Source organism: Diabrotica undecimpunctata, chromosome 7, assembly GCF_040954645.1.
Source record: "Diabrotica undecimpunctata isolate CICGRU chromosome 7, icDiaUnde3, whole genome shotgun sequence".
NCBI classification, from domain to species: Eukaryota; Metazoa; Arthropoda; class Insecta; order Coleoptera; family Chrysomelidae; genus Diabrotica; species Diabrotica undecimpunctata.
The window spans coordinates 31148529-31176458 of record NC_092809.1 but is presented as its reverse complement, the minus strand read 5'-3'; the positions used below and the strand labels follow the sequence as shown (position 1 = coordinate 31176458).

The 27930-nt window shown below is 29.5% G+C and overlaps 1 protein-coding gene across 1 annotated transcript; it reads left to right on the top strand.

Moving 5' to 3' along the window:
- The first annotated feature begins 529 nt into the window (after nucleotides 1-529).
- On the top strand, nucleotides 530-22615 carry LOC140446230 (uncharacterized). Its single transcript, XM_072538768.1, has 7 exons — nucleotides 530-644; nucleotides 3172-3303; nucleotides 4966-4982; nucleotides 9629-9682; nucleotides 11940-11993; nucleotides 12113-12148; nucleotides 22534-22615. The coding sequence occupies exons 1-6, from the start codon at nucleotides 567-569 to the stop codon at nucleotides 12138-12140; spliced, it is 363 nt and encodes a 120-aa protein (XP_072394869.1). The 5' UTR covers nucleotides 530-566; the 3' UTR covers nucleotides 12141-12148; nucleotides 22534-22615.
- Nucleotides 22616-27930: the final 5315 nt, after the last annotated feature.

Here is a 27930-nt window from a genome sequence, read left to right as displayed (position 1 = left end):
GCCACAATTAAAGGTTAAAATACGTTTATTGACGTTTCAATTTCCACTTCGGAAATCGTTCTCAAAATACAAACATTAGTATTAGTAATGTTTGTATGTAATGTTTAGCATTTCATAGTATAGCAACTTTTCTGACGTTTTTGATGTTTATTTATTTATATTTTCTTTACGTTTTAGTTGCAAATCGTCTGTGAAGTATTGTATTTTAGGTTTAATTATTTTGTTTTCTTAGGGGTCCTTTTTACCCTTATGGTATTTTTTGTTTTCCTTCTGCTTTTTTTTTATTCTCTTAATGAAAACATAATTTTTGGTGGTTGTTCTTTAATCTAAAAACTACAATAAAAACTAAAACAATACTTTTTGTGTACAGATATTAATTTTTAACTTATTATTTTATAAATTAAATATTTGTTCATTAATTATATAATTACCTATTAATTTACTGATAAACTAAAATGAATATTTATTGTTTAATTAATTACCATTTAAACCCACAACCGTGCTAAAATATAAAATAAATTTAGTACTCGTACTTTATTTGAATTAGGACCATTCAGATTTAAAATATGGCCCGGTTGGTCGTCTTGTTTTGTGTAACTTTAGCTCTTATATCTACAACATCTTCATTAAATGTGGAACGCTTGGTAAGTTTTATTAAAATGAATAAAACCTCTTTATCATTGCTTGGATTCTATATTTGATGCTGATAACTAGGGTTTAAAACAGTATGCGTTAAACTTTATTAAAATGGATATTTAAATATTCTTTAAGAATAATAAAAGATGTAGGTGCAATTAGTATTAGGCTGTGATATACAGTGTGTCCGTAAAGTATGGAATAAATTCGATATTTCCTAAAAGAAAAGCCTTTTTAAAAAGATCTAAAACACGTCGATTTTTAAATTTAATGTTCTACATTTTACAATAAAATTTTATTATACAAGGTGATACACATTACAGTGATAACACCCTGTATTTTAGGACATTTTTAGTTCGATAAAAATGAGCTGATTTCAAAAAAAGTATAATACTCGGGTCTAATAGATATAATTTGCAAGATATGAAAATAAATGTATAGCATTATATAGAAAATAGAATTATATTATATAGAAAATAAATTATTTATTATCAATTGCAAAAAAGTAGGATACTTCTTGTTTTTGGTAAACTGTAATTATTTTTGCTATCGTTCAATAAAAATTAAGTACATAGTACAATAATTGTATTAATTCGTGAATGTTCTGTATTATTGCTTAGAATTAATTTTAAGTAGAAATGAATTTGAGTGTAAAGCAAAGAATTGAAACACTTATGATGATTGGGTATGGAGACAAAACTCAGATGGAAGTGTGTAATTTATTTAATGATGAATATCCAGAAATACCCATTACGCAGTCAATAGGAAGTAAGATTGAAAAGAAATTTCGAAAAACTGGTACGGTTGAAAATGCAAGGTCCCTTTGTAAATTATGTTACAACATTAGATGTTCTACTTGCTTTTGAAGAAGATGCGCACACTTCTGTTCGTAAGGTTAGTAGTGATCTCGATGTTTGCAAAACAACGGTACACAAAGTACGCAAAAGTAAGAAAGTAAAGTAAGTTAAATACATAGTTATACAGGAATTAAAGGATGATCCAGATAAAAGAATACAATTTTGCGAAATAATGATGGATAACAGCCACCGAAACCCTATCTTGGTTCAAAATATTATTTTTTCTGATGAGGCTACATTCAAATTAAATGAAGGGGTCCACCCTCAGAATTGTAGATACTGGGCAAAAGAAAACTCCAACTGGATGCGGGAACATCATACACAATACCCGCAAAAGGTAAACGTATGGGCTGGCATTGTAAGAAATAAAATCATTTTACTCTACTATTTCAAAGGTAATTTAAACGGGCCAGCATACCTTCAGTTTTTAAGTAGGTATCTCGTACCTACTTTAGTTAATTTATTCCCCAGTACAATTAATCTTGGAGGTTTTGATAAAAGTTTATGGTTTCAAGACGATGGTGCGCCTCCGCATTATGCTTAAGATGTTCAAAGGTACCTAAACGATATTTTTTCGAACAGGTGGATTGATTGGAAGACGTGGGCAAATTGAATGGGCTACGAGGTCGCCAAAACTCAATCCTTTGGATTATTTTATGTGGGGTCATTTAAAGAATGTTGTTTATAAAACGAAACCTGCAAATATTGGAGACTTGTCAAATATATGCCATAAGCAAAAAGTTTTTTTTTTGAATTCTGCTAGCTTGAATCTTAAGCCAGCAGAATCGCTCCCCTTAAGATTGGTTTGGTGGTGAAAAATTGTTAGGGTGGTAATAAATTAGTAAAAAATGGGTGAAAAAATTTTACATAGGTTAAATTGGATTCAGCTTATTTGTTGTCGCCAGCTTAAGGGTTCTATACCTGCCCACCAGTCACAATAAATTATATACAGCTTTAACAAACCAATGACGTAAAGTACCTTGGTGTGCATTATGTAAGAAAGCTATTTGATTTTAAACAAAAAAGGTGAAGACCGGCAAATTATATGGAAAAGTGACAATGTTTATGCTAATAATTAGTCAAGGCATTAAAATTACTTTTTTCTTAGTTTCTATTGCTATTAAAAAAATTATTTTTTATATAAAACAAAAGACTACTTAGTGTAAAACGAGTTATTGACTCCTCAGATGACCAAAGCTTATGGTGAAAATAATCATCATTTTATTTTAATGTTTGAAACCTTAGACATTATTAAACGAGCTCATAGATCGACCAGTCTTTAGATAACATGAAAGGTATCTTCTTCAATTCAAAATATATTCATCGGAAAGTTTTGAAGTCCTGTTTAACTCTTATTTTTTTGACTCTGGGTTTTAATTGCAATATCGTATTTATTGCATATTATATTCAAAAATAAACACTTTTACAAAAAACTATGGTGCTTTCATCTTTGCGTTTCTGGATTTATATAGTTTTTTGTTTTAAGCTCGATATTATTTTGGTACTTTTCAGACAATCCACTCCTATGAAACAGGCACTATTTTAAATTGAAATGTTTTATTAACAATATGTTAACTCTTATCTAATGAACAATAAGCCAAATTGTACGGCTCGTTTTTAAAACTCAGCTTCCAGAAAAGAACAAAAAAGAATCAAGATTAATTTTATATTATTTCAGCGTCAACTTCTAGGACAATTTAAAGGAGGAGGAGTTGTGGAAGTCGAACCGCTCAAATTTCATTTATCTGATTTTGAGATCACAGTAGCTGGTACAGGTGTAGGAGATGGTTATATTATAATTCGTAAGGAGGTAAGCCAAAATTATTCTGATTTACTTCTTGATTTGTGCCTTTTATAAGAATTTCATAACTGAAAGTTATCGCTTGTTGGTGTTTAGAGGTTGACAGTTAGCCCCTACAACATTAAACGAAACTGAATTTTTAGAAAATTATAATAACCAAAACAGTATAAACATAAATAATAATAGTCAATTAAGAATTTAAAACTGTCCTGTCCATATATTTTGGAAAATATGCATATTGTGTTTTTTATCCTGTAACGAGTTGTTAAAAGAGGATTGTTTCTATATTTTTTATATCCATGAAGGATAAAAAAATTATAAATGAGAACACGCCTTCTTTTCTTACCTAACTGGTCTTCTATATAGCTCTCTCTCTCTCTCTCTTTATATATATATATATATATATATATATATAGAGAGAGAGAGAGAGAGAGAGAGAAAAGGAGTACGACCGTCAATCCAATATAAATTAAGGATCACTCGAAGAGTGGCGGGTTTTTCGTCAAAAGGTGGAGAGAAAAAAGACAAAGAAGGTGGCTTCTTCATATATTTATTGAAGACGTTTTGCTTTCTAATCAGAAAGCATCATCAGTTCTTTTAAAAAGAACAATCTTTTAAAAAACCAAACATCCATAGAAAAGTTATTATAAGTGTGTTACCTTAAAAAGACATGTAGCAGTCAATGATATTAAATATGTAACGAAGCTTACGACAATGAACATTATAAGATTATGTTGTATACACAATTAATGAAAACTAAATACAGTTTACAAATTGACTCAAACTTATCACAGCAAAAGACGATGTGGTAATAATTGTACATGTATATAAAAATTATGTAAAAAAGCTTAAATAAAAAACATGAATTTGCAAAGAACTAACAAGATCAACAGTATATTATTAGTTTAATTTAATTTTAACTTTAGGTAACATTATTAAATTGATTAAGATTGAAATATAGTAATATTTAAAAATATAATGAGGTTACCACTCTAAGCTTCTTAGCTTCTTAGCTGCTGCCGGTTGAATAGAAGCAACAAGCAGAACCCACGCCAAACAACGAGAAAAGACAATGGCCTTGGGGTCAAAATATGACAGAACAGCAATGCGAATTACCAACCTCTAGTGCAATAGAGCGGTAAATTTAAAGAATATGATAATTTGGGTGACAAACCTGTCAGTAAAAACCAAAGAATGAAAGAAAAAGATGGTTAAGATCACCATTTTCCCCCCAGTAATTGGTTAAAAGAGACAATGAACAAACAAGTAAGGTGAATCCAAAATATCATATATTGAAAATAGTCTACGTTGTGGCTGGATAGCCAGCCACAGGTAAAGATTGATTCAACCCAACAGTCCAAGGTTCATAACATTTGGAACTGAGACTAACAAAGATTCTATGAATCAATTTTAATTATAACATTTTATTAAACTATTAGATCAGAAACAATTATTTCACATATGTAAATGTAACATTGACAAAATAATCATAGAGCGATACCTGAACAAAAAAGATCAAGGTTTTAGACTTTAAGTTACTTTTATTTACTATTTCGATTCATTTAATGATAATACTTAGTTTTATAAATAAGCACATATAACATATTTACATTACATCTCTTACTTGGTCCTTTTCGACTTACTATTACTAAATAAAAAAATATTTTTTAGCATTTACCTGGTGAAACGTAAGTATGCCTTATTAACTTAATTTTTATTTATTTTTGGTCTTACCAACAATTTTTTTCTCTATTTACAATAATCAGCAACTCTCATTATCTCGATATTGATTTTTCTCTTGGTTTATGATATCCTCGACATCCTTTATTTAATCCAATAAATCCCTTAAAGAATATGTGCTTATCTTTCTTGCATTTAGCTAACTATTTTTTATTAGAAGTTTATCAATTCTTGTTGATAGAATTTGATCTTGATTACGTTGTTTTCCGTTTGCGCTCACATTTTCTTTTTTTTATGTTCTTAAAATTCTTGAAACCAATTATTTTTTCAAATCAACTATCGTAGCTATATCAGTCAATCATATGCTTTTTTTCATTAACGGCGAGTACTTTAGAACGGTCCATACCAATAATATTCATATTTGAACAAGAAAAAGTAACAAGTATTAAGAAGCGATCTCAAAGAACGTGGAGGGGCGTTCTTCATCGGCGAAGAGAAGTAAAAAATACGTAATAGAAGAAGATAAAATATAAAGACGGGAACCAACACAACGTGGAATATCGAATTTCTTCTCAATATTTGTGGTTTACGATCCCTGTGATAGGACAAAACCGTCTATTAAATCGACCCAGTTCAAAAGAATCGGAAACAAGATGCACTGCATATCCAACCGTTTGGACGCGGCTAGGAGACGTACGGTCAGTGTCGTGGTAATGGAGTGGTCTAACGAAGCTGTGTTGGAATTTTTATTATTGTATAAATTACCCAACATAATAAAATGTTTACCACGAACACAGTTCAACAGACTTAACTCTCGATACTCAACATCTATAATGGTCCGACTACATTCTGGCGTAGGTCTAGTGCATTTATCAAAAAGCAAATATTTACTAATTTCACAGTAACGTGGGGTTCCTACAGTTGTCTCTTTTCTGGTAGTTAATATCGATTTTCTGTTTGTCTTTGCCGACGTAAAGCAGAGAAGAGCGATATTCCACGGGCTATCTAATTTGGGCTTTACACGGAATACAAGATTATACCCACCTCCTGTCACGCAGAAAGGGTTCACAACTGAACTACTAACATTCTGAAACCTGTCAAACGAATAAATTATAGACAAGGTCGATATGTCACACCGCTTCTTGACCGATTTAACCGATTTGAGATGGTTCGGGACATTACTGGTAATGACATACTACCTGAAACTAGAAAAACATGTATGTCGCAATTAATTCGAACATTATTATTTACTCGAACAGGTTTGTTTATGCCTCTCGTTGTCATATATTTTGATTTTCGTTTGCCATATTTTTTGGCTATTTGGTTTTAAAAAAAGTCATTCGCACAAGCAACACTTATATAGAGATCTTGGTGCAGATTTCGCTTTCTCCTAAATTTATTTCCAAGACGAGTTTAAAGAAAATTGTTGATAGCGGATTCTCATGACTAGACTTCGGCAAATATGCAAATAAAAATGTAGAAAATATGCGCATAAATATGCACGTGTTTACCCGAAAATATGCAAATATTTTACAAAATATGCATACAAATAAATAAAAAAATCGTAAAATAATAACAATTTTATCTAAAAAAAAAAGTGTACATAACTAAATATTTCCTACTATTCATTAAGATTTACATTTATTTTAAGTAACTACATCATTTTTAAGTATGAATAAACTTATTTAGAATTATGGTAACAATAAATGACCAAGTGGTGTTCAAAATTTTCTAACAAAAACTTGTGGCTTCTGTCTGAGTACATATATTTATATATGGAAAAACTTCGTTCAACATCAACTGATGTAACGGGAGCATTTTTCAAACTAACTAAAACATTTGGTTCTAAATTAATTGTTTCCGAAATATTTCCAGCTAGAACACTGACTACTTCAGAAAGAATATGGTAACCTTTATTTTTTTCCATAGTAGCTTCAAATTTTTTTAAAATATCTTTTCCAATATTACCTCTAACGTTCCGACAACATGACGCAAATTCTTTTATTAATGCTGTACTTTCGAACAATGACAGTTTTGGTGATTCTAACTGAGTAATTGTTTTTTGAACAAAACTAAAATTTGATTTTATAAATGAAAGTTCTTGTTGAAGCAAGTTACTCTGAAAAGTTTGTTTAGAATCCAAAAGAGATTGGGAACTTTCATCTGTTAACGTATCAATTATGTTCTTTATTTTAACAAAATGATCTGCATAAAAATTAGCTGCTTCTAACCATGTTCTTCATCGCGTTAAAATAGGTTGTGGTGGAAGAGGAATGTTAGGTAGCATTTCTTTATAAAGTTGAATTCTTATAGGAGATTTAAGAAATACTTTTTTGACACTGGATATCATGGTATTTACAAGAGGAAAACTTTTTTCGTATTTCCTCTGCAACTATGTTTAATCCATGCGCTACACAAGTAACATGTATTAAATCTGGGAAATTTTTTTTTAAATTTTGTCCTGCTTTCACCATATAAGGAGCAGCATCCGATAAAATAAGCAGTAATTTATTAGAAGGAATAGTTGTCGGAAGAAAAAAAGTTGCTAATGTTTCTTGTATAAAACGCGAAATTGTTAAAGCATTTGTTTTCTCAAGTTGCTGGCATAAAATAAGATGAGATTTTGGTAAGGTATCTTCTTTAAGAACACCAATCAATAAATGAGCAATATACTTTCCTGAGGAATCAGTGGTTTCGTCTACAGATATGTAAAAATAATTATCTGCAATTTCTTCCTTAATATTAATTAACACCGACGAGTATAGCCCGTTCACATTATTTCTTCTTAGAGACCGATCACTTGGAACATTAAGTTGGCAATATTTTTTTGAAACGAACTAAAATTTACATTTGCTAATTTTGAAAGCGGTATGTTTGCAGACACTAATGCGCGACACAAGTCTTTATTAAAAGTTTCTTGCTCATCTAATTTTTTTGAAGTAGATTGGAAACATTTAGCCATTGACGTTTGATGTTTTTCTCCTATTTTTCCTTTTTTTGCAATGTGTGAAGCAGTTCTCACATGTTGGTCTATCTGAAATTTCTTCTCACATGCTATCTATAAATAAAAATAAAAACCTTTATTTTAACCCAACCTTTAAAATATAAAAATATACAAGGTGTTTTTGGTTAATCAAATAACTGGTTTGGAAAAAAAACACTCGCTAAGTGTTTTAAATGCAGTATTAATCCACAAATTAGTTTTTGTTACTAACCATTAGTACATCATATAACTTATTTTAAAATTCAACAAAAGTTTTTTTTTGTTAATTCAATTACAATAAAAATAATTGTGTTTTAGAATAGCTGACTTCATAAAAAAAAGTAAAGGTGAAAAATTTTTCTAAATACACACCATTGTATTGTACCATGGACAATTTTTTCTCATTAAAGGAAGCTATTTTTCATTTAAAAACAACCTACGAGTACTAAATTTCAAGTAAATACGTTTATTGGTTTTAAAGTTATTGTTGTTATTAACTAAAAGAATTTAATTTTTTTTAATTTTAACACCCTGTATCTCGAAAAGTAAATAAGTTTGACCCCTCATTAACTATATCGTTTTGTTCAATTTTTCGAGAAGTATCTACAGTCAAACGTTGTAAGTGTCATTTGGAAACACCCTGTATGTATGAAATATTAGATATTTAATAGAAAATATTAGATACTTACAATTTTGCCACAGACTGAACAGTAGATTTTTCCCATATCCATAGACAGCTCTTTATAAGGTTTAATCCAAGTTGAAGCACTGGTTGTTTTAGGCATTATAAAATCACAATCTTCCTTTTTGTTACGCACAACGAGTGTTTACGCTTTGAATATCAAAACAAAAATTATTTACAAATCTAAGCATCAAATTAGAAATGTTTAGGTACCTAATTCAATAAACTGGGAGATTTTGGAAAATCCCCAAATTAGGAACAAAACTATTAGCCGTTTACCTGCTGTTAAGATACAATAAATTGTAGATAGATTTGGGGATTAGATCATAAAATGCAAATGAGCGAACCCTTAGCGATTATCCAATAACTGAATGCCTCAGTGACCGAGACTTTCTAAGAATGTTGAGGGCTACTTAAATTGATCTTCTTTGAAATTGTAAATGTTTTGTACCTGTAGAGATTACGTACTTAGATCATTTCTTGATTAAAATGACTACAAAATTTTATACAAGAATTGAAATAAATTGGTATGTTTAAAAATTTTCAAATACAGTATAAAAATCTGAACTTTTATGCACTTTATGCAAACTTTTATACAAATATGCCAAAATATGAAATATTTGCATAAAATATGCACAATATGCAAAATATGCAATATGCATATTTGCCGAAGTCTACTCATGACTTAAATCTTCGTTGATAATAAAAAATATTTCATTTTATTTCATTTAATAGGCATAACACAAATAATACGAACAATTAAATATATTTTTTTATAAAACTAATAACTTTTTTGATAAAAACCAGTTAATAATGTATTGAGAGAAAAATTTATTCGACTTAAAAAGTACCTATTGTATATAATTATAAATTCTACCTAAAAAATATAAATAGGAATATTATTCTGAAAAAACAAAAAAAAATAGTATTTTTTGTACATAAATTTTATATTTTGAAAACCATATACTAATATTTTTGTTATTAAATAGGTCAGATACTCTTCCTAATTTTCCTGTAGAACCTACATTAGTCCCTGATGCCACGTAAGTATGATTTAAAATTTACTAAAAAATTTATATCCGGTTACAAATACATATATGAAAATATACATATCAAAAATATCTAAGGAACACAGTTTTAATTTTTTTTTTCATACATACATCCATTTTTATTTAATTTTAAAAACTGGCATACCTTTGTAATGCCTGATCAGTCAGCAATGCATTCATCTTAATTTTAGAGTAATATGATTTCTCTATGATGAAATAATCAAAAAAAAGTTAAGAAATCTAATTATACGGAAATTTTTTAACATAAAAGTCATTATAGAACATCAAAATCTAACAAAAAATGTTTTTATTATTCTGTATTTCCTTAAGCAGCATTAGTTACAGCTTAACACCGCCTAGGCATGCTTAAAATTAAATTATCAATTTTGTTTTGAGGCAACAGGATCCCTTCCTATGTAAGAAGATCTTAAAAACCTTGTCTAGTATAAATATTGTGCAGATGAGGAGCAATCCATCTCCGAAGCATATCCCATACATGTTTGATCGAATTATTATGAAACCAATCTCTTACTGTTGCTGCAGTATGTTGCCTTGCATTATCCTGCATGTATGCAAATCAGGACCAGCAACAGTTGCAAATAAAAGGACAACAGGTTCCTAGATACGATCAATCTATTGTTACCACATCAATCAATCAAACCACAAAAACCTGAACAGTTTGATGAAGAATATCCAGCCAACCAGCCCATATCATAAATTGTAGAACAGTATACGGACGAAGACTCTGTAGATGTGTAAGTCTCCGTTGTCGACCAAACCCTTCAAAACTCTTATTTTTTTAAGAAGGGTAGATATAAAACTTAGCTTTATCTGTGAATGACACAGAAACTCCATTCTTGTAAGCCTCAATTCACATGTTGTTGTACCCACCTTTGGCTGAGTCCACGATTTCAGTGACGTAACATAGAAACCTTCAATGGACGTCTGGCGTGCAGGCCAGCTTCATGTAATCGATTCCTCATATTTGGTTACATACAGTAATGTTCTAAGTATTTTTTAAAGCCCCACAGATTTCATGTGCGGTTATATGGACATTTGGACAAGTTAATTTTACCGCATATCGATTCTGTCGAGGAATAGTTGCACGTTGCAGCACTTACCATTTGGACATGTGATAAATGTCGACGTTCCATGACTATTATTGTGTTCAATAATTTTGTTTTAGTAAAATTTTAAAGCCAATACAGACTGTTTCAAATTTGACAATCTGAAGCCCTTTATCGCGTGAATTTGAGGCGCTGTCAGTTTTATCTAAATAAGACAGTGCAATTGATAGATGGAACATAATAACTTTATTTGTAACAACTAATTTTTCAAATCGAATGATATGTATGCATAAAAAAGTGTTTATGTTTTTATTAAAAGAAGTGAAGCACAACAAATGGTACAAGAATTAGAAAACGTATCTTCAACAATAGGTCTAAAAATGAACATGAGTAAGACCAAATTTATGACAAATTTAGTTCCCAGCGAACACCTAATCATCCAAAATCAAGTGGTAGAATTGACAGAAAAGTAGATATATCTTGGTCATGAAATCAGAATAGGCAAGGACAACCAGACCTGTGAATTTCAACGACGAATAACACTTGCTTGGGCGGCGTATGGTTCACTAAGAGACATCTTTAAGAGCAACATCCCGATAGCTATGAAACGGAAGACATTTGACCAATACGTTCTTCCTATTATGACATACGGAGCAGAAACTCTCACGCTCACAAAAACAACAGCACTAAAAATGCGAGTGGCACAAAGGCGCATGGAAAGATTAATTCTCGGCGTGACAAAAAAGACAAAATAAGAAATCAAGGCTTAGGGAAAAGAACAGGTATCAGTGATGTCGTCGAACGTATAGCCAAGCTGAAATGGAATTGGGCAGGTCACATAGCGAGACTGAAAGACACAAGATGGACCAGAAAACTAATTGACTGGCACCCAAGAGAGGACAAACGCAGCAGAGGACGACCACCAACACGCTGGATGGACGAAATTGGACGAATATCCAAGAAATGACAACAAGAAGCACATAACCATGAAGAGTGGCGAAAAATGGGAGGGACCTATATCCAGCAGTGGACAGAAGAGGTTGCATGATGATGATGATGAAAAGAAGTGAAATAATATTAGTTGTATTTTTCTTAGACATTTTTGATATGTGTGAATTACGTGTGTATTACTATGAATATTTATATTTCTTATTTATAATAATAATATTTTTATTATTAAATAGGTCAAGTACTCTTCCTAATCTTCTTCAAGAACCTGTATCAGTAGCTGATGGCACGTAAGTATGATTTAAAATTTAATAAAAAATCTATATCAGGTCTTAAATATATCATAATAGTTTTACTATCAATTTTTATAGTTCTTAAATATAATATTAATATTTTTATTATTAAATAGGTCAGATACGCTTCCTTATCTCCAGTAAATTAATACGTAAGTTTGATTTAAAATTTAATAAAAAGTCTATATCAGGTTTTAAACCTATAAGAGTAGTTTTACTATAAATTTTTGTATTTGTTCCATAAAATACTAATATTTTTATTATTAAATAGGTTATCTTCCTAGTTTCTGGAAAAACCAGAAATAGGCCATGGAAATAAGCCAAAAAAGTACCCTGTTTTTGACACTCGTCAAAAAAGAAACTTTTATGTCATATAAAAACCTTCAAAATGGCGTTTCCTAAATGTTTCTATCCTTATTTGTTACTTAGGAAGTTGCAAAATAGGTCAAACATTTCGGATTGTTATAAATGTTAATAACTTTTTTGAAAATAAACTTAAAAGATTTATATTTCATGGAATGCTGTGTCTTGTAGTGCTTAAAATATGGTTAAAATTTTAAAGTGATCGGTCAAATAGTTTAAAAGTTATTTTATTTGTTTATCCCAAATTAATTTTTTTTGCAATAATATAAGTCAGAAAATAATATAGTTTTAGTAATTGTAAGGGTAGTTTCTGGAAGAAGAAGACTTGTTCTATTATTAACATTAAAAAAAAAATTAAGAAAATTAATTTTAAATATTGCAAAATAATTTTGCAAAAACATGTCGATTTTTTGCTTATAAACAATTAGAATAACTTTTTAACCATTGCCTGTAAGAAAATTATTTTTTATATTTAAAAAGCCTGAATTTTTTCACCAATTTAAAAGAAAAAAAATTAGTTAGACTCTAAAATTAGACAAAGTTAGCCTCTTTTTGACGTGACAACGTCTTAAATTAGGTTGTGGCTCGGAGTCATTTAAGAAAAAGTGTAACGCCCGCTCACGTCTGTTACAGTGAGTCGCCGAACGAGAGAGAGGCCCGCCGGACCGGCGAATGCCTTGCGTCTCCCACTCAAACATGATCGGTCCGCTGCGCGCGGCACTAGAGAATTAGGCGCGTTGAATCGCTAAAGTTGAAAATCGTTGAAAGTATCGTCAGCTGTGTCTGTAGTGAAAATGTGGAGTGCTTAGATTCGTCATTTACAACAACTACAACAATAAAGGTAAATAATTGTACACTAATATTTCATTATTGTAAACTATGATTGATTGATTAATTGTTAGATTGACACAAAAGTTGAGAAACTGAGTTTATAGGTTATGTCATACTATTGACAAATGTTGATAGTGTTAAGTAAATTATTAGTTTAAATCACTCTGCAATCAATCGTAATTCAGTCGATTGAGAAGAAACAGCGCGTATTTCTAGTCAAACATTTAAAATAACAAATTATAACTTCTAACCTGTCAAAACAGGGCGACCAAACAAACGAACTAAACCGACCAATCACCACGCGCGGAGTTAGAATTTAACTGTGTTTAGCAAGAATTTCAAATTCCAATTTTAGTAAATGTTTTAATTTTCAACTTTACCATTTACATTTACAAATTTTGATTAATTTCAAATTTATTTAGCAAAAATTTGAACCTTCGATCTGAATAAGTGTTTTGATTTTCAAATTGATTCTTTAAAATTAAAAATATTAAAATATATATAATCAGAAGTGAACGTCACATAACATTATCTGTACTTATTATTATTTAATATGTAGGCAAATACATGTGACCATACTTGGTAGACACAATTGGAAATAGTAATTTTTTATAACTGAAAAAAATAAATATATAAAATACTGGTAGCAAACAATGACTTCAATGATCGATATCTCCGCAACTAATTGATATATCGAAAAAAATTTCAAATAAATTTTGTAGAAAATAATAAGATCAATAATATAATATAAAATAAATAATATATAAAATAATATATAAAAATATAATATATAAAATATAAATAATATATAAAATAATAATATAATAATATATAATATATAAAATAATATATAAAAAAGACGTTGTCACGTAAAATCTTCGCCCGTAAAACCGACTTTACAGGCAACCGATTTTTTTTTATTTAATTCATAGTGCTTTGTTTATAACAATTAAGAAATCTTATTAGCGTTATTTAAAATCACATACTTTATAGTTTTAATGTACCAAATTTTAAAAATATTGCTCCTTAATGGAATCGTCCGCAAAGCTTCAAAATGTGTTCTTTAAAATCCTCCGGCATAGAAATTCGTGGGAGTTGAGGGGAGGGGGAAGGCGCCATTAACTGTATCTCTGACCCTTTTTATGTATTTCAACGTTTCTTTTTGAACTTGTATGTACTTTTTGCGTACATTACGAATATACATTATTTCAATAAATAAATTGTCAAATAAACCACCTAGTTTATTAAAAAAAAATTTTTTCAATTTTTTTTAATAATATTTAAGGTAAGTTTAAATGTAAAAGAGACATATTTATGATTAATGTATACATTTTTAATAGAATTGTAAATAATTTATTAATAATTTCATATAAATAAAGTTACAATAATTTCTTTTTATACAAATTTTACTTACATATTTTTTTGTCCTATCTATGTATTTATCAATCTATTTTTTGCAATATTGTAAGTAATCTAATCTAATACATCTAATTTTTTCATTACAATAATTGCAAGTATTCAGATATACATTCAAAGATCATTATGTTATTCACAAAATGAAATTTTTACATGTTGTAAGGCACTCTCATAGTGTCGAGTAAATGGACCATTCCATTTTGTTGTACCATTTTGTTTCACTAATTAAATGAAATGTTTACAATTTTCAAAATTATGCTAAAGACAACAATTTGAATTCACAATGAATTCAGAAAGGGAAGGAACAAGAGAATCAGAAGGAGAAAGTGTACAAAGGAATAGTTTTATTTTTATATGTTTTTAACTCTTTTTTCAACTTAATTTATTATTAGGATTAGATTACCATTAATTTGCAAGAACAACCAATAATTTTTTCAATACAATGTTAATAACTAATATTGGTATGAAGCTATAATATATATATATATATATATATATATATATATATATATATATATATATATATATACAGGGTGTCCCAGACTAAATTACCCACGCTATAGCTCTTAAACGAATAGAGATTTTCGAATGGGACAAAAAGTGATCTATTCTACTTACAATAAACTTTAATATGGCGTAGAAAAAATCATCCCCTAAATATTCATCCCTTAGTTACAACCCCTAACTTTAATTTTTTTAATAGTACCCTGTATATTTTTTTATAGTTTTGGATGTGGTCTTCTATCGTCTATTCAACAGATTTATTAAAAATAAAATCGGTTTGTAAATAATCAAGAAATCAATTTTTTTTTAATTTTGTTAATTAAGTGTCCCAGACTAATTTATCCAGGCTATATTTATTAACAAAATAGAGATTTTTTAAAGGGACAAAAACTGGTCTATTCCATTTGTAAAACACTTTAATATGGCGAAGAAAACATCATCCCCTAAATATTCTTCTCTTAGTTACAACCCCTAACTTAAATTTTTTAATGGCACCCTGTACATTTTTTATAGTTTTGGATGTGGTCTTCTATCGTCTATTCAATCGATTTTTTAAAAATAAAATGGGTTTGTAAAGTATCAAGAAAATATCAGTTTATTTTTGTTAAATAAATCAAGATAGCATTAAAAAAAAGAATAGAAAAGAAATATTATGCTTTATTATCATTGAAAATTTTACTATTTTAACTACGTAGTATAACTTTTTACGTGCGTACGAAGTACACAGTCTTTTTATTTAAACATTATTTTAAATTTTTCAAAATTTGGTCTTTTTAGGAGCATACGTTATCTTCCAGTGTGCAAAATTAAGTGTGCAAAAATTAACAAAATACAATATTTGAAAAACTTTTGCGGTTATTTTACGTCTTGGATATTACCCTTAATTCAGGTTGCCATGATTTGATCTGTCAAATCAACAATTATTATTTTTGACGTTTGGTATTAGACCAGTAATAATTATATTTGTTATAATTGTGTATCTATAACATTTCAATATGCCTTATTTATTTTCGCCTGACGAGTACGTTGATATCATTTTGATTTATGCAGAATGCCTAAAAAATAGGAGAATTTCCCGACAATGAAATCAAGAATGGTTTCCAAATCGAAACATTCCAAGCGAAAAAACCTTTAAGAATTTGGAACGCTTACTTAGACAGGAACATTTTCCTAATAATAAAAGAGGTACAATTGAACGCACAGTAAGATGTAACCAAAACCTTATTAATGTACTAGCATAATATGTTAATTTTAATCCCAAGGTGTCTGTTAGAACCCTCGCCAGTGAATGTGGCATTCCAAAAAGTTCTGTGCATAGAATTCTCAAATATTTTAAGTACCATCCTTTTAAAGTGCACCTAATTCAAGGATTACAGCCTGGTGATGACCAAAGACGTCCTGAGTTTATTGCAAAAATGATGTTAAAAATCAGTGATGATCCACTTTTTTATCAAAAATATTGTGAAGTGATGAGGCTAGCTTTCACAATAATGGTGTTGTCAACCATTACAATTCCAATTATTGGTCTCCCGTGAACCCACATTGGATGATAGAAACAAGATTTCAGAATATTTGGGGTGTAAATATGTGGTGCGGTTTATTTAATGGCCGTGGTCCTTACTTTTTTAACGGCACTCTAACAGCTGTTCGATATTTAGACTTTTTAGAAAACATTCTACCCGATTTGCTAGAAGATATTTCTCTTCATGAGCGTCAAGAAATGTGGTGGCAACAAGACGGAGCTCTTCCACATAATGCGAGAATCGTTAGCGACCACCTACAAAACCGTTTTGATAACCACTGGATAGCAAACAACTCTCCAGAAATTATGTGGGCCGCACGTTCATGTGATTTGTCACCTCTTGACTCTTTCTTTTGGGGAGCGATAAAAGGTATTGTTTGTCAATCAAAACCGCAAAATTTAGAGGAATTAAAAGAAAAAATAAGACAATCATGTCGCCAAATTACTCCAGAAATGATTCGAGCCACATGTACCAGAAATCTTCTGGAACGATTCGAAATGTGTGATGCAGCAGGTGGGTTACAATTCGAACATTTAATTTAAATAATATTAGTTAGTTAAATTTTGAAAAATTAAAAATAACGTTTAAATAAAAAGACTGTGTACTTCGTACGCACGTAAGAAGTTATACTACGTAGTTAAAATAGTAAAATTTTCAATGATAATAAAGCATAATATTTCTTTTCTATACTTTTTTTAAGGCTATCTTGATTAATTTAACAAAAATAAAAAATAAACTGATATTTTCTCGATACTTAACAAACCCATTTTATTTTAAAAAATCGATTGAATAGACGATAGAAGACCACATCCAAAACTATAAAATTGTACAGGGTGCCATTAAAAAATTTAAGTTAGGGGTTGTAACTAAGAGATGAATATCTAGGGGATGATGTTTTCTTCGCCATATTAAAGTGTATTACAAATGGAATAGACCAGTTTTTGTCCCTTTAAAAAAATCTCTATTTTGTTAATAAATATAGCCTGGATGAATTAATCTGGGACACTTCATTAACAAAAATAAAAAATAAATTGATTTCTTGATTATTTACAAACCGATTTTATTTTTAATAAATCTGCTTAATAGACGATAGAAGACCACATCCAAAACTATAAAAAAATATACAGAGTGTCATTAAAAAAATTAAAGTTAGGGGTTGTAACTAAGGGATTAATATTTAGGGGATGATTTTTTCTACGCCATATTTAAGTGTATTACAAGTAGAATAGACCACTTTTTATCTCATTCGAAAATCTCTATTCGTTTAAGAGATATAGCGTGGGTAAATTAGTCTGGGACACCCTGTATATACTGGGTCCTTGTTTAGTGTGAGGAAGCTCAGTAGATCGGTTATAGTAAAAATTACAAAAAAAGTTATTAACAAAAATTGTCGGCAGCTTTAAACTTCACATTTTAAAATTAGTTACAATCTTACAGGGTGTGCCATAAGATGGTGGCAGACCAAACTTATGTTTTTTTAAATAAAACATTCTGTATTTTATTTTAAATTTGAAATCTGCTTTACTTCCACATTACAACAGTGTAAAGTTTTATTATGTTATACCATGTATTTAAAAAGTTATAACCAATATTATCTGAAAATCGTATCAAGTTTAATTCCCTGTATAATTAAAAAGGAGTATATAAACATTGATCTATTGCAACCATAGTTTTTGAATAATTGTTAAAAATTATAAAATATATTCGTTTTTTTAATATTCGTTAAATCAAATACACTTAAGTCAAAATGCAAGTACATTATTTTCTTGGTAATTTTAAATAAAACACCCCTTATTTTATATCACTATCGAAAAGTGCTAATATCCTACTTCAAGTTTTATAAAGTACTCCCTATACCTAAAGTTATCCGTTTTATAAATATTTATTTTTCCCAAGCAACAAATAAGGATAGAAACATTTAGAAAACACCATTTTAAAGGTTTTTATATGACTTATAAGTTTCTTCTCTTCTAAAATTTGTTTAAAATGCTTCACTTTTTGCAGATGGACGAAAAAAGCAAAAATTTTCCGTTTTTTCACCTTAATTTGTTAATAACTAATTAAGTCCAAAAAATCGACTGCAGGAAACATATAGGTTTTTGTTACAGAGGTCCATACTACTCAAAACAACTGTCGTTTGCCTGGCCGGACGAGTGTAATGAAAAAATGCCTATTTCCCTGGGCTAAAAATAGTAGGAATCGTTTTGATCCTTTATAAAATATTATTAAATAAATAAATCTATATAAATAAAAATGAATCTCCGAAATGTTTTTAACCATATAACTTCGAACGACTGCACCAAATAGTTAATTCTTTTTTTGTTTGTGTCAAAATAATTGTCAAAAAATTGTACGGAAAGACCAATTTTGGTACTGATTTATCACTTCAGAACAAATATCAGATAACAGAGTTTGTTTTTTGTTTATGACTAATTAATAGGTATTAAAAAATTACTTATCTGATATATATTAAATGTTAATGTGGATTACTCCATATGGATTACTTATTGAAAACCAAATATTGGTGAATGGATTCAAGCAAAAAACGGTGCTGGTAATAAAACAGCGATGCGGTAACAAATGTTCACAGTGAAAATTATTGAAAGACAAAACAGACTATTATAGTTATATATATATTTATATATATATATATATATTTATTTATTTATTTATTTATATGATATTACAAAAATTAAAAAATATTGCCACAGGAAATGCAATTTCGACATATTAATTTCGTTAAGAATCGGCCAGAATCGCTCAGAAGCACTCCACAATCCTTCCACAGGCCTTCGATAAAGGCTGACATAAAGTTTTAAAACATAAATTAAAAACTTTTATGCTTAAATCGTATTCACAACTTTTGCAGTCTTATATAACTGCAAGATACTTTATAATTAAGCCGAAAGGGTTTGGTATTATACCTACTATACACATGTGATATGTATGTACTAAAACATAATACTATTTACAGCTTTGATGATGACAGAACTATCCAAGCTGTAGGGAAGACCGGTGAAAAGGCGACCAACAAAGTCCAAATATCAGTCAACCAGATCGATTATTGGATTAAAAAAAGGAATAATCTAGCTGAATGAAGCTAAATCTGTTTCACGTAAATTTTACTAACAAAAAATATAATATATACCAGTTCACGTTAACAAAAGATTCAAAATAAGATACAACTATAAAAATATATTGAGAACTGTACAAACATATAGACACACACTTTAAAGGTATGCTTATGACAATAATTCAAAAGTTCCAGAACATCGATGACTAGAAAGATTTAGAACTTCTAGAAAAAGTGACCTTAATAAGGACTTAAGAATGGAGACTGTGTTTACAAGCATCAAGGAGATATTAAACATTTACCAGCAGCATTATTATATATATATATATAATATTATATATATATATTATATATATATATATTATATATATATATATATATATATATATATATATATATATATATATATATATATATATATATATATATATATATATATATATATAGGCACGAGATAAGGCAATTCAGCACCTCGATATTATTGGGCTACCTGGATATCTGAAGAGGACAAAGCCGTTTAAATTAGTTTGGCTGATAGCACCGAATACACCACCCAACAAGAAGCGAAACGAAGGGCTGTTTTACAATCCAAATTTCTGTAAGAATCCGCCATGTTCTAAATAGTTTATCTGTCAACCTATAAAAACCGAAGATTATTTACGTATTGAGAAGTATTGTTTAGTGTGTATTGTTTAATGGTAAAAAAGAATAATACATATTTTATACGGAATTTTTATAAAGAATATTATACATATTTTTGTATATACATATATTAGTAAAAAAAGAGAAATACTGTTATACACATTTTTTATATACACATACATATTTTAATACCTTAAAAAATCGATCAAAATCTCTATTTTGAAATTAACTCTCAAATTCAGTCTCTTTCTATCAGTTTTTTAACGTACTAAAATACTTTTAGTACGTTAATTTGCTTGTTTAAAAAAACAAAACGATATTTTTGACTTAAGACCTTTTTAATTATCAGTACAGAATTGATATTTGGGTTTCACTAAATTTTACAGAAAAAAATACAATTCATACAAAACAGATCTAGTTAAAAACCATTAGTTTTAATATTTACTTTGTTTCTTAGTGTAACTATATATTTACTACTGTTTTGAGCGACTTCCTCATTACTTTTCTTAGTGTACTGAGTAGTTTAACCGTCATTCTCGTTCCGAAATTTCTGTCCTACGAACATCAAAGGTACCGACAAAGCTTTCGCTTCTTGTTGGTTGGTGTTATCTGTGCTGATAGTGAAAAGCAGCGTATAGTGCTTGTATATATCCATACTAGAATCGTTCTATAGTAATGCTAAAATTGATCATTGGTCATTTATGACCAGATTGTAATAGCAATTAATAATAAAAACTGTTCCTCTTATTAATATTGTAACTTTTTCCGGAATCTGTATCGAGAAATGTCATTTGCGAAGCTAAATGATCCATTCTTTAATAAACTAAGTTTTATTAATGAATTTATTTTAGAATATGTTCACGTCTATCAAAACTTGAGTTTAATTGACAAAGAATTATGTCTATTCTAAAATTTATTTGATTCTTTTATTTATTATTTTTAGATATTTTTGGTCGCATAAGAATATTCGCTATAGTCTAAAATCCGACTGCAAAATCACTACTTTTGTGTCATAGTTAATCAAAATCACGTTTTTAAATACATTTAAGAACAGAACATATTTCTAACAGGTTGTCGGTCAAAAAGGGTCATATCAGAATAATCTGCTATCCTTGACAAACTAGTGGCTTTATCTTTAATACCTTCTATTTTTAACAACTAGCAACACTAATTTTCGACCATTTTTTGTTAGAAAACCTTATATTATTATATTAAAAAAAGATTAGCTTTAATTTGGTATAAAAACATGCATATACGTAATTAGCAAATGTATCAAAAGTTAATCAACATTAATTTAATTAAAACTATTTGCGGCAATTTTTTGACATGCAACCTGTTATCAATGTATTTTCCTATCCTTAAATGTATGTAAAAATGTGGGTTTGATTAACTACGTTATGAACGTAGTGGCTTGGCAGTGGGATCTCTATCTAACTTGATCCTGTCAAAGTTTGATGTCTCCGCCGGCAGCAGTTTTTTTTCCCATTTCTTTACGGCGGAGGGAAAAATGTTGTCATGGCAACAATATGAAACATGTCACAAAGCAACAATACAAATGGCATTAACAACAATTAAACATCATTTTTATTTATAGTAATATTAAAAGTACAATTAAGGAAGTGCTTGTACGCTAACCGATACTTTAATCTGGACTTGGAGGGCCCCAAACGTGCTACTGCATCATTAGCCGTGAACTCAATTTCGTTTAGGTTTTCCATTTTCGCACTAAATTTGCGCTTGCGGTTGCAACAACAATAAGCTGTCTTTAATAATTGGAAACAACTGTCAAACAACTGTAACCAGGGAGACGCAAATCCCACCGACGACTTAATTATTTTAATTTCTAACATCTAAACGACTTTGATAGTTGTCACAGTTAATTTCGAGTAAAAATAGCGTATGAATTGTACTATTTATGGTTGAAAATTGTTACGTTTGAAGAAAAAATAGTATACTTTTTTCGGCAAAGAAGCGACTTTTCTTGACTTTCCCTCTATTACGCGCCTCACTTCGTTCGGCTTGTAATATCGGGCGCGTCAAGAAAAGTCTTGCTTCTCCGCCTCATAAAGTAATATACTATTATTTTTATTTGAATTTAGTTTTAACTTACATTTCTATTTCTGTTATTATGTACACATATTTTTAATAAAATAAATAAATGCCATTATACTTTTTTCTTTTTCAGATAAACCCAAAGCCAAAAGATGTACTAATATTTATATTTGTAATCAAATAAACTTCAATCAAATAAAGTTGTAATAAAAGTTTAGAGTAATTATTTTCTTCTCTCGTCGAAAATGCCCATTTCTTAGCAATTTTCAATTTGTTTTGCTTTTGCTTTCCTCTTAGGTAAGATTGCACTTTTAAATATCTGTGTCCACATTATTTTCATGCAATTTTCTCTTAAATTTTATTATTTCTTGTTTTTGTTCTTATTTAATTTGACCTCCACCAGGTCTCATTTTCTAGTATGCCATATTCACCCCGTGCAGCTGAACAGGTGTCGCCCTCTATAGGTTGTTATATCATCACAAAAAGATTTACACCATTGAAAACATTTATAAATCTGCAGTAATAAAATCAAAACATTTTTGTAATGAAACGTAATGATTGTCTGTATATTAATTATTTATGTATAAATAACGTTATTGTAGTATTTATCTATTATTAATAGATTCGTTGAAGTTCAAATTTGGATGCTGCTTTTACAAACTCAGTAAGTTAGATTTATAGATTTTTAACATTTTACTAGCTCATTGTTTATGTTTTGTGAACAGATATATTATTATTAGCAATTTATATATTTTATATTTATTATACCAATTTATATATTTAAATAGTTATTGCTAAAAAAGAGTTTAAGTAATTATTTGAATAATGATTTTTTGAGATCCTAATGCTAACCTCTTTTTTTTTTAATTTTAAATACAGATTTACTGTTTTACATAATATAAATTAATTAATTTTTTTTTTCAATTCTACTTTAATGTCATCAAGCAACAATATGAATAACTGAATTTTTCTTTAAATTTTAAGACTAAAAATATGGAATTATTGAAACATTATGAAATATTTTTCAGCTTAGATGCTGCAATCCGCAGTTGACATTGATGCTTTTTATGATTTTCACGCGAAAGTCGATAAAAAGTGAAACAACTTTTACTATTAATGTAGCAGTTTGCGATGCAATTAATATTGCCTACCATCGTTTTAAATAATTATATATGTATAATCATAAGCTATAAAAATCTTACGATAATGACAAATTTGGCCTATATGAGCGCTGTAAACGTAACGTATATTCCCTTCCGTCAGCTGCAAGAAACATCTTTCTCGCCTTTTAAAATTCGTTGATTATTTTTTGTAATTTTTAGTTTTAGTGAGTTTCTGGATTCAATAGTATTAACTGATAGTAATGATTGTTAGCTTATAGATTCAATATCATCTTGCACACCTTATAGTGGACTCTGGTAATCTGGTAATCTGATATCCCCTCGCCATTCATCTCTGTTTTTTGTAAGACGTTTCCACATCGGTCCTACAGTTCTTTTAATATCGTTGCTCCAGCGCATTTGCGGTCTTCCTCGTGGTCTTTTGGCTTTATATTTCCGATTCCTTTATTCCACCGGCCATCCTTAAGACGTTCGTTATGTCCAGCCCAATTCCATTTTAGTTTAGCTGCCTATTCGACAGCATATTTTACTTTTGTTCTATTATGAATGTCTTCGTTTGTTTTATGGTCTTTGAGTGAGATACCCAGCATCTGTCGTTCCATAGCTCTCTGAGTTTTTCTGATCTTCTCCATGTTTATTTTAGTGAATGTTTAGGTTTGAGCTTTATATGTAAGTACACGTAGGATACAGGAAGTAAACACTTTGATTCGCAGTTTTTGAGGTATATTTTTACTTTTAAGTACGTATGAGAGTCTTTCGAATGCTGCCCATCCCATTTTTACACATCTGCTTATTTCGATAGTCTGATTTCCTTTGCTTACCTTGAAATTTTGACCCAAATATGTATATTCATCTACGTGTTCTATCTATGTCCCTTGGATGTTTATCATAGGTTTGTCATCTTTGTTTGACATTAGTTTAGTTTCGCTGAAATTCATTTTCAGTTCTTTTTTTAGGGATTCTGTGTGTAGTTTCTCAATCATCGTATTCAGTACATTCCACGTGTCGGCTATTAGTACAACATCATCTACGTATCTAAGATCATTCAAGTATCTTCTGTTAATAGGGATTTCCTTATTTTCCCAGTCTATTAAGTTAAAGATATCTTCTAGGGCAGCTGTAAATAATTTTGTTTCGATTTCATTACCCAACGTCACTATCATTTCAGCTTGTTAGTAAATATTATGTATTAATATTCTGTACCTGGGGTCGATCCGGTTGTTAACTAATGCTTCTTCTATTGCCCACAGTTCTAGGCTATCAAAAGCTTTTTCATAATCTATAAAAGCCAGACATTATGGGACATTGTATTCGTTAGTCTTTTCTATTAGGATTTTCAAAGTATATAGATGGTTATATGTGCTCTACCCTTTTTTAAATCCGGCTTGTTCTACTGGTTGATATCCGTCAAATTTAATTGTTAACCTGTTTGCAATAATCTTTGTAAAGGTTTTGTAAAGTTGTGAAAGAAGTGAAATTGGTCGATAATTTTTCAGGTCTGTGGTGTCTACCTTTTTGTGTATTAGTATTGTTTGAGCAGTATTACATTGTTCGGGTATGTTGTCTTCGAAAAGACATGGATTAAATAGTATTTTTAGATATTTGATAGCTTCTTCTCCACCTTCCTGTAGCATTTCCGCTAGGATTCCATCGCTTCCAGGAGCTTTATTCCTTATTATTTCTTTTACTGCTCTTTCTATTTCTTCGAGGCTTATTTAGGGCATCACTTCCGAGTTGACATTTGTTATCTGCTTTTTCAAGTTTTGCTTTGAGGAGTTCGGGAGATCGTTTCTGGAACGATATAGATCGGCGTAGAACTTTGCAATTGAGTTTGCTATATCAGATTTACTTTTTTCTAGTTGTTCTTGTTCATTTTTAATGGTTATTATGTTTTTATTTCCTAGTTTCGGTTTGGTGCATTTGAGACTTCGGTTTTTCTGCATGTTTTGGGACTCTACACTTATTTTGAATTTTCGTTTTCTGTTAGCGGTTGCCACTTCTGAGCTTGCATGTAATAGTTCTTTTGTTATGACTTCATTGATTTCATTTAAGCTAAGTTTATCTAGATTTAATACTTTCGCGGGTTTTAACTTGCTTTTATATTGTTTTCTATTAGATTTTAGTTTATCTGTATCTATATTCCAAGTTTTTCCAAATTCATTTCTATTTTTATTATGTCTTATCTCTAATTTGGCTCTAACCATTCGGTGATCGCTACTTACTGACGTTGTATTTATTACTGTTACGTCCTCTATGATATCGGTTTTTTTGCACGGATGTCATCTATTTCGCTCCGAGTTGTTCCGTCCACTTTCTTTGAGGTTTTCCTTATAGAATGTGTTCATTGTATAGTATTTGTGAGCTTGTAGGAAGTTAACCAAGGTATATATATATATAACAGATTTGGTTTCGGCATATAAAAATCGATAAAAATCAGCTATTAATGTCAAAAAAGTTTTCAAACGAAATGGGCTGTGTAATTAAAGCACTATCTGAATTGGGTGGGCACAATTACTAATTATTACATTATAGAAAAAAATTAATTTGCTAACACCTACCTCGTATTAATAACGTACAAATGAATTCAATTTTAGAGTTAAAATTAGTTATACATTAAATATCATCCAATTAATTCCAAATTGATCCGACGAACTGTATTTCATATAACGGCGAGCAGTAGCGTGTTTCATTCGGGTAGTAACGCCGCGCGCTCACCAGTAAAATGCCCAAGATTAATGATTGGTAAGTAATAATTAACAAATATATTTCTTTAGTAGTATGACGAAAGTTAATATGTAAATCTAGTCAAATAACTAGCTGTAAAATTAAGTTTATTTTTATTATTTACGTTTTACTGCCAAATGGAAGATAAACACGCTACCGAGTTCCTCTCGGTGGTAAGTATATATTATATACTACCTGGTTCTAATCTTTAATAACTGAGCTTCTCCCATTAGCCCAGTCTGTTTATACAAAAATCATCGATTTCACGGCAAAATGTTTCGCAGATATCTGAAGCTTTTAAGACATAGGTGGGGGTTACTAGATGACGAATAGATAAAAAGATACTCCTATTTTTACCTTGCGTTTTTTTTAAACAATAATTTATGGTCAGAATTTGATTTTTTATCTATAAGTTTTTTCCCTTATAATTTAAATAAACAATATTTATACCATTTTTTTTATATCAAGAATATCTTTATTCTCCCGTTTTTTCGATTAAAATTGATAAATGATTTACGGAGATATTTGCAAAAAAGCAGTTTTTTTGCACTAATTTATAAATTTAATTATTTTTTTTGTTAACACAACAAAATGTTATTAATACATTTCAACATTGAGGAATTACTGTCCTTTAAATTTGTGCGAAATTTCCCCCCGATCGGTCAAATAGTTTAAAAGTTATTCAATTTATTTATCCCTGGGACTAATTATTTAAACCATTGAACTTGCCCTATGAATGATGCTAGACACATTTAACAAATTTCATAGGATTCTTTAAGACTTATACTCTCTCAGAAGTTAAATGAATATTGAGTTTTCATCAAAATTATTTACAAAATAAACGTTTGAAAAAGGGGTATGTTTTTTACTTATAAATAATTGTAATACCTTCTATATTTTTCAAGCTACAGACTTGTACGTACAACCATTAAATAGCTGGTAAAAAAACTCACATTTAACAAAAAAAAATAAACCTTCTATGAACAATAGGAACAAAGTTAGCGACAATTTTTTTGTTAATTATATCTCCATTGTTTATAAACATTAAGAAGTAAAATTTGCACAAATTCTGAATGAAAATTTAAACTTTATATTGAATTTTATAGCTGTAAAATTCGTCCAATTTTTCGAAACTTAAAACCTTTCGAAACGAAGTTACTTTCGAAAGATCGACATAGGAAAGTGGAGGGGAAACTGTTTTAGCTCCTCGCTGCCAAATTTAATATTATGGTTACGGATTTATCATTCAAAAGCTTCAACAGTTCTGTAGGAATTTCATCAGGTCCTTTTGCTTTTCCATTTTTAGCGTTTCTTATTGCGTATTCTACTTCTTCTTTCAATATGTCTGTTGCAGTTTGTTGTTTGTCTGTTGCAGTTCAATATGCCCAGTTGCATTGATTATCTGAGTTAAGGTTTTTCTATCGTCTTCAAATAATTCATTCAGGTATTCTGTCCATCTTTTTATTTTATTCTCTAGATCTACAATAATATTTTCATCTTTGTCTTTAAGTTTACCCATTTGAAATTTCTTTATGCTTCCTGTTATCTCTTTTACTTTTTTGTGCATATTGAACGCATCGTACTTTTTCTCAGAGGTTTCCGTTTCTTCACATTGTTCTTTAATCCACTCCTTTTTGGCTTCTTTTATTTTTTTTATGTGTTTATTTATTTCTTTGTATTTGTCT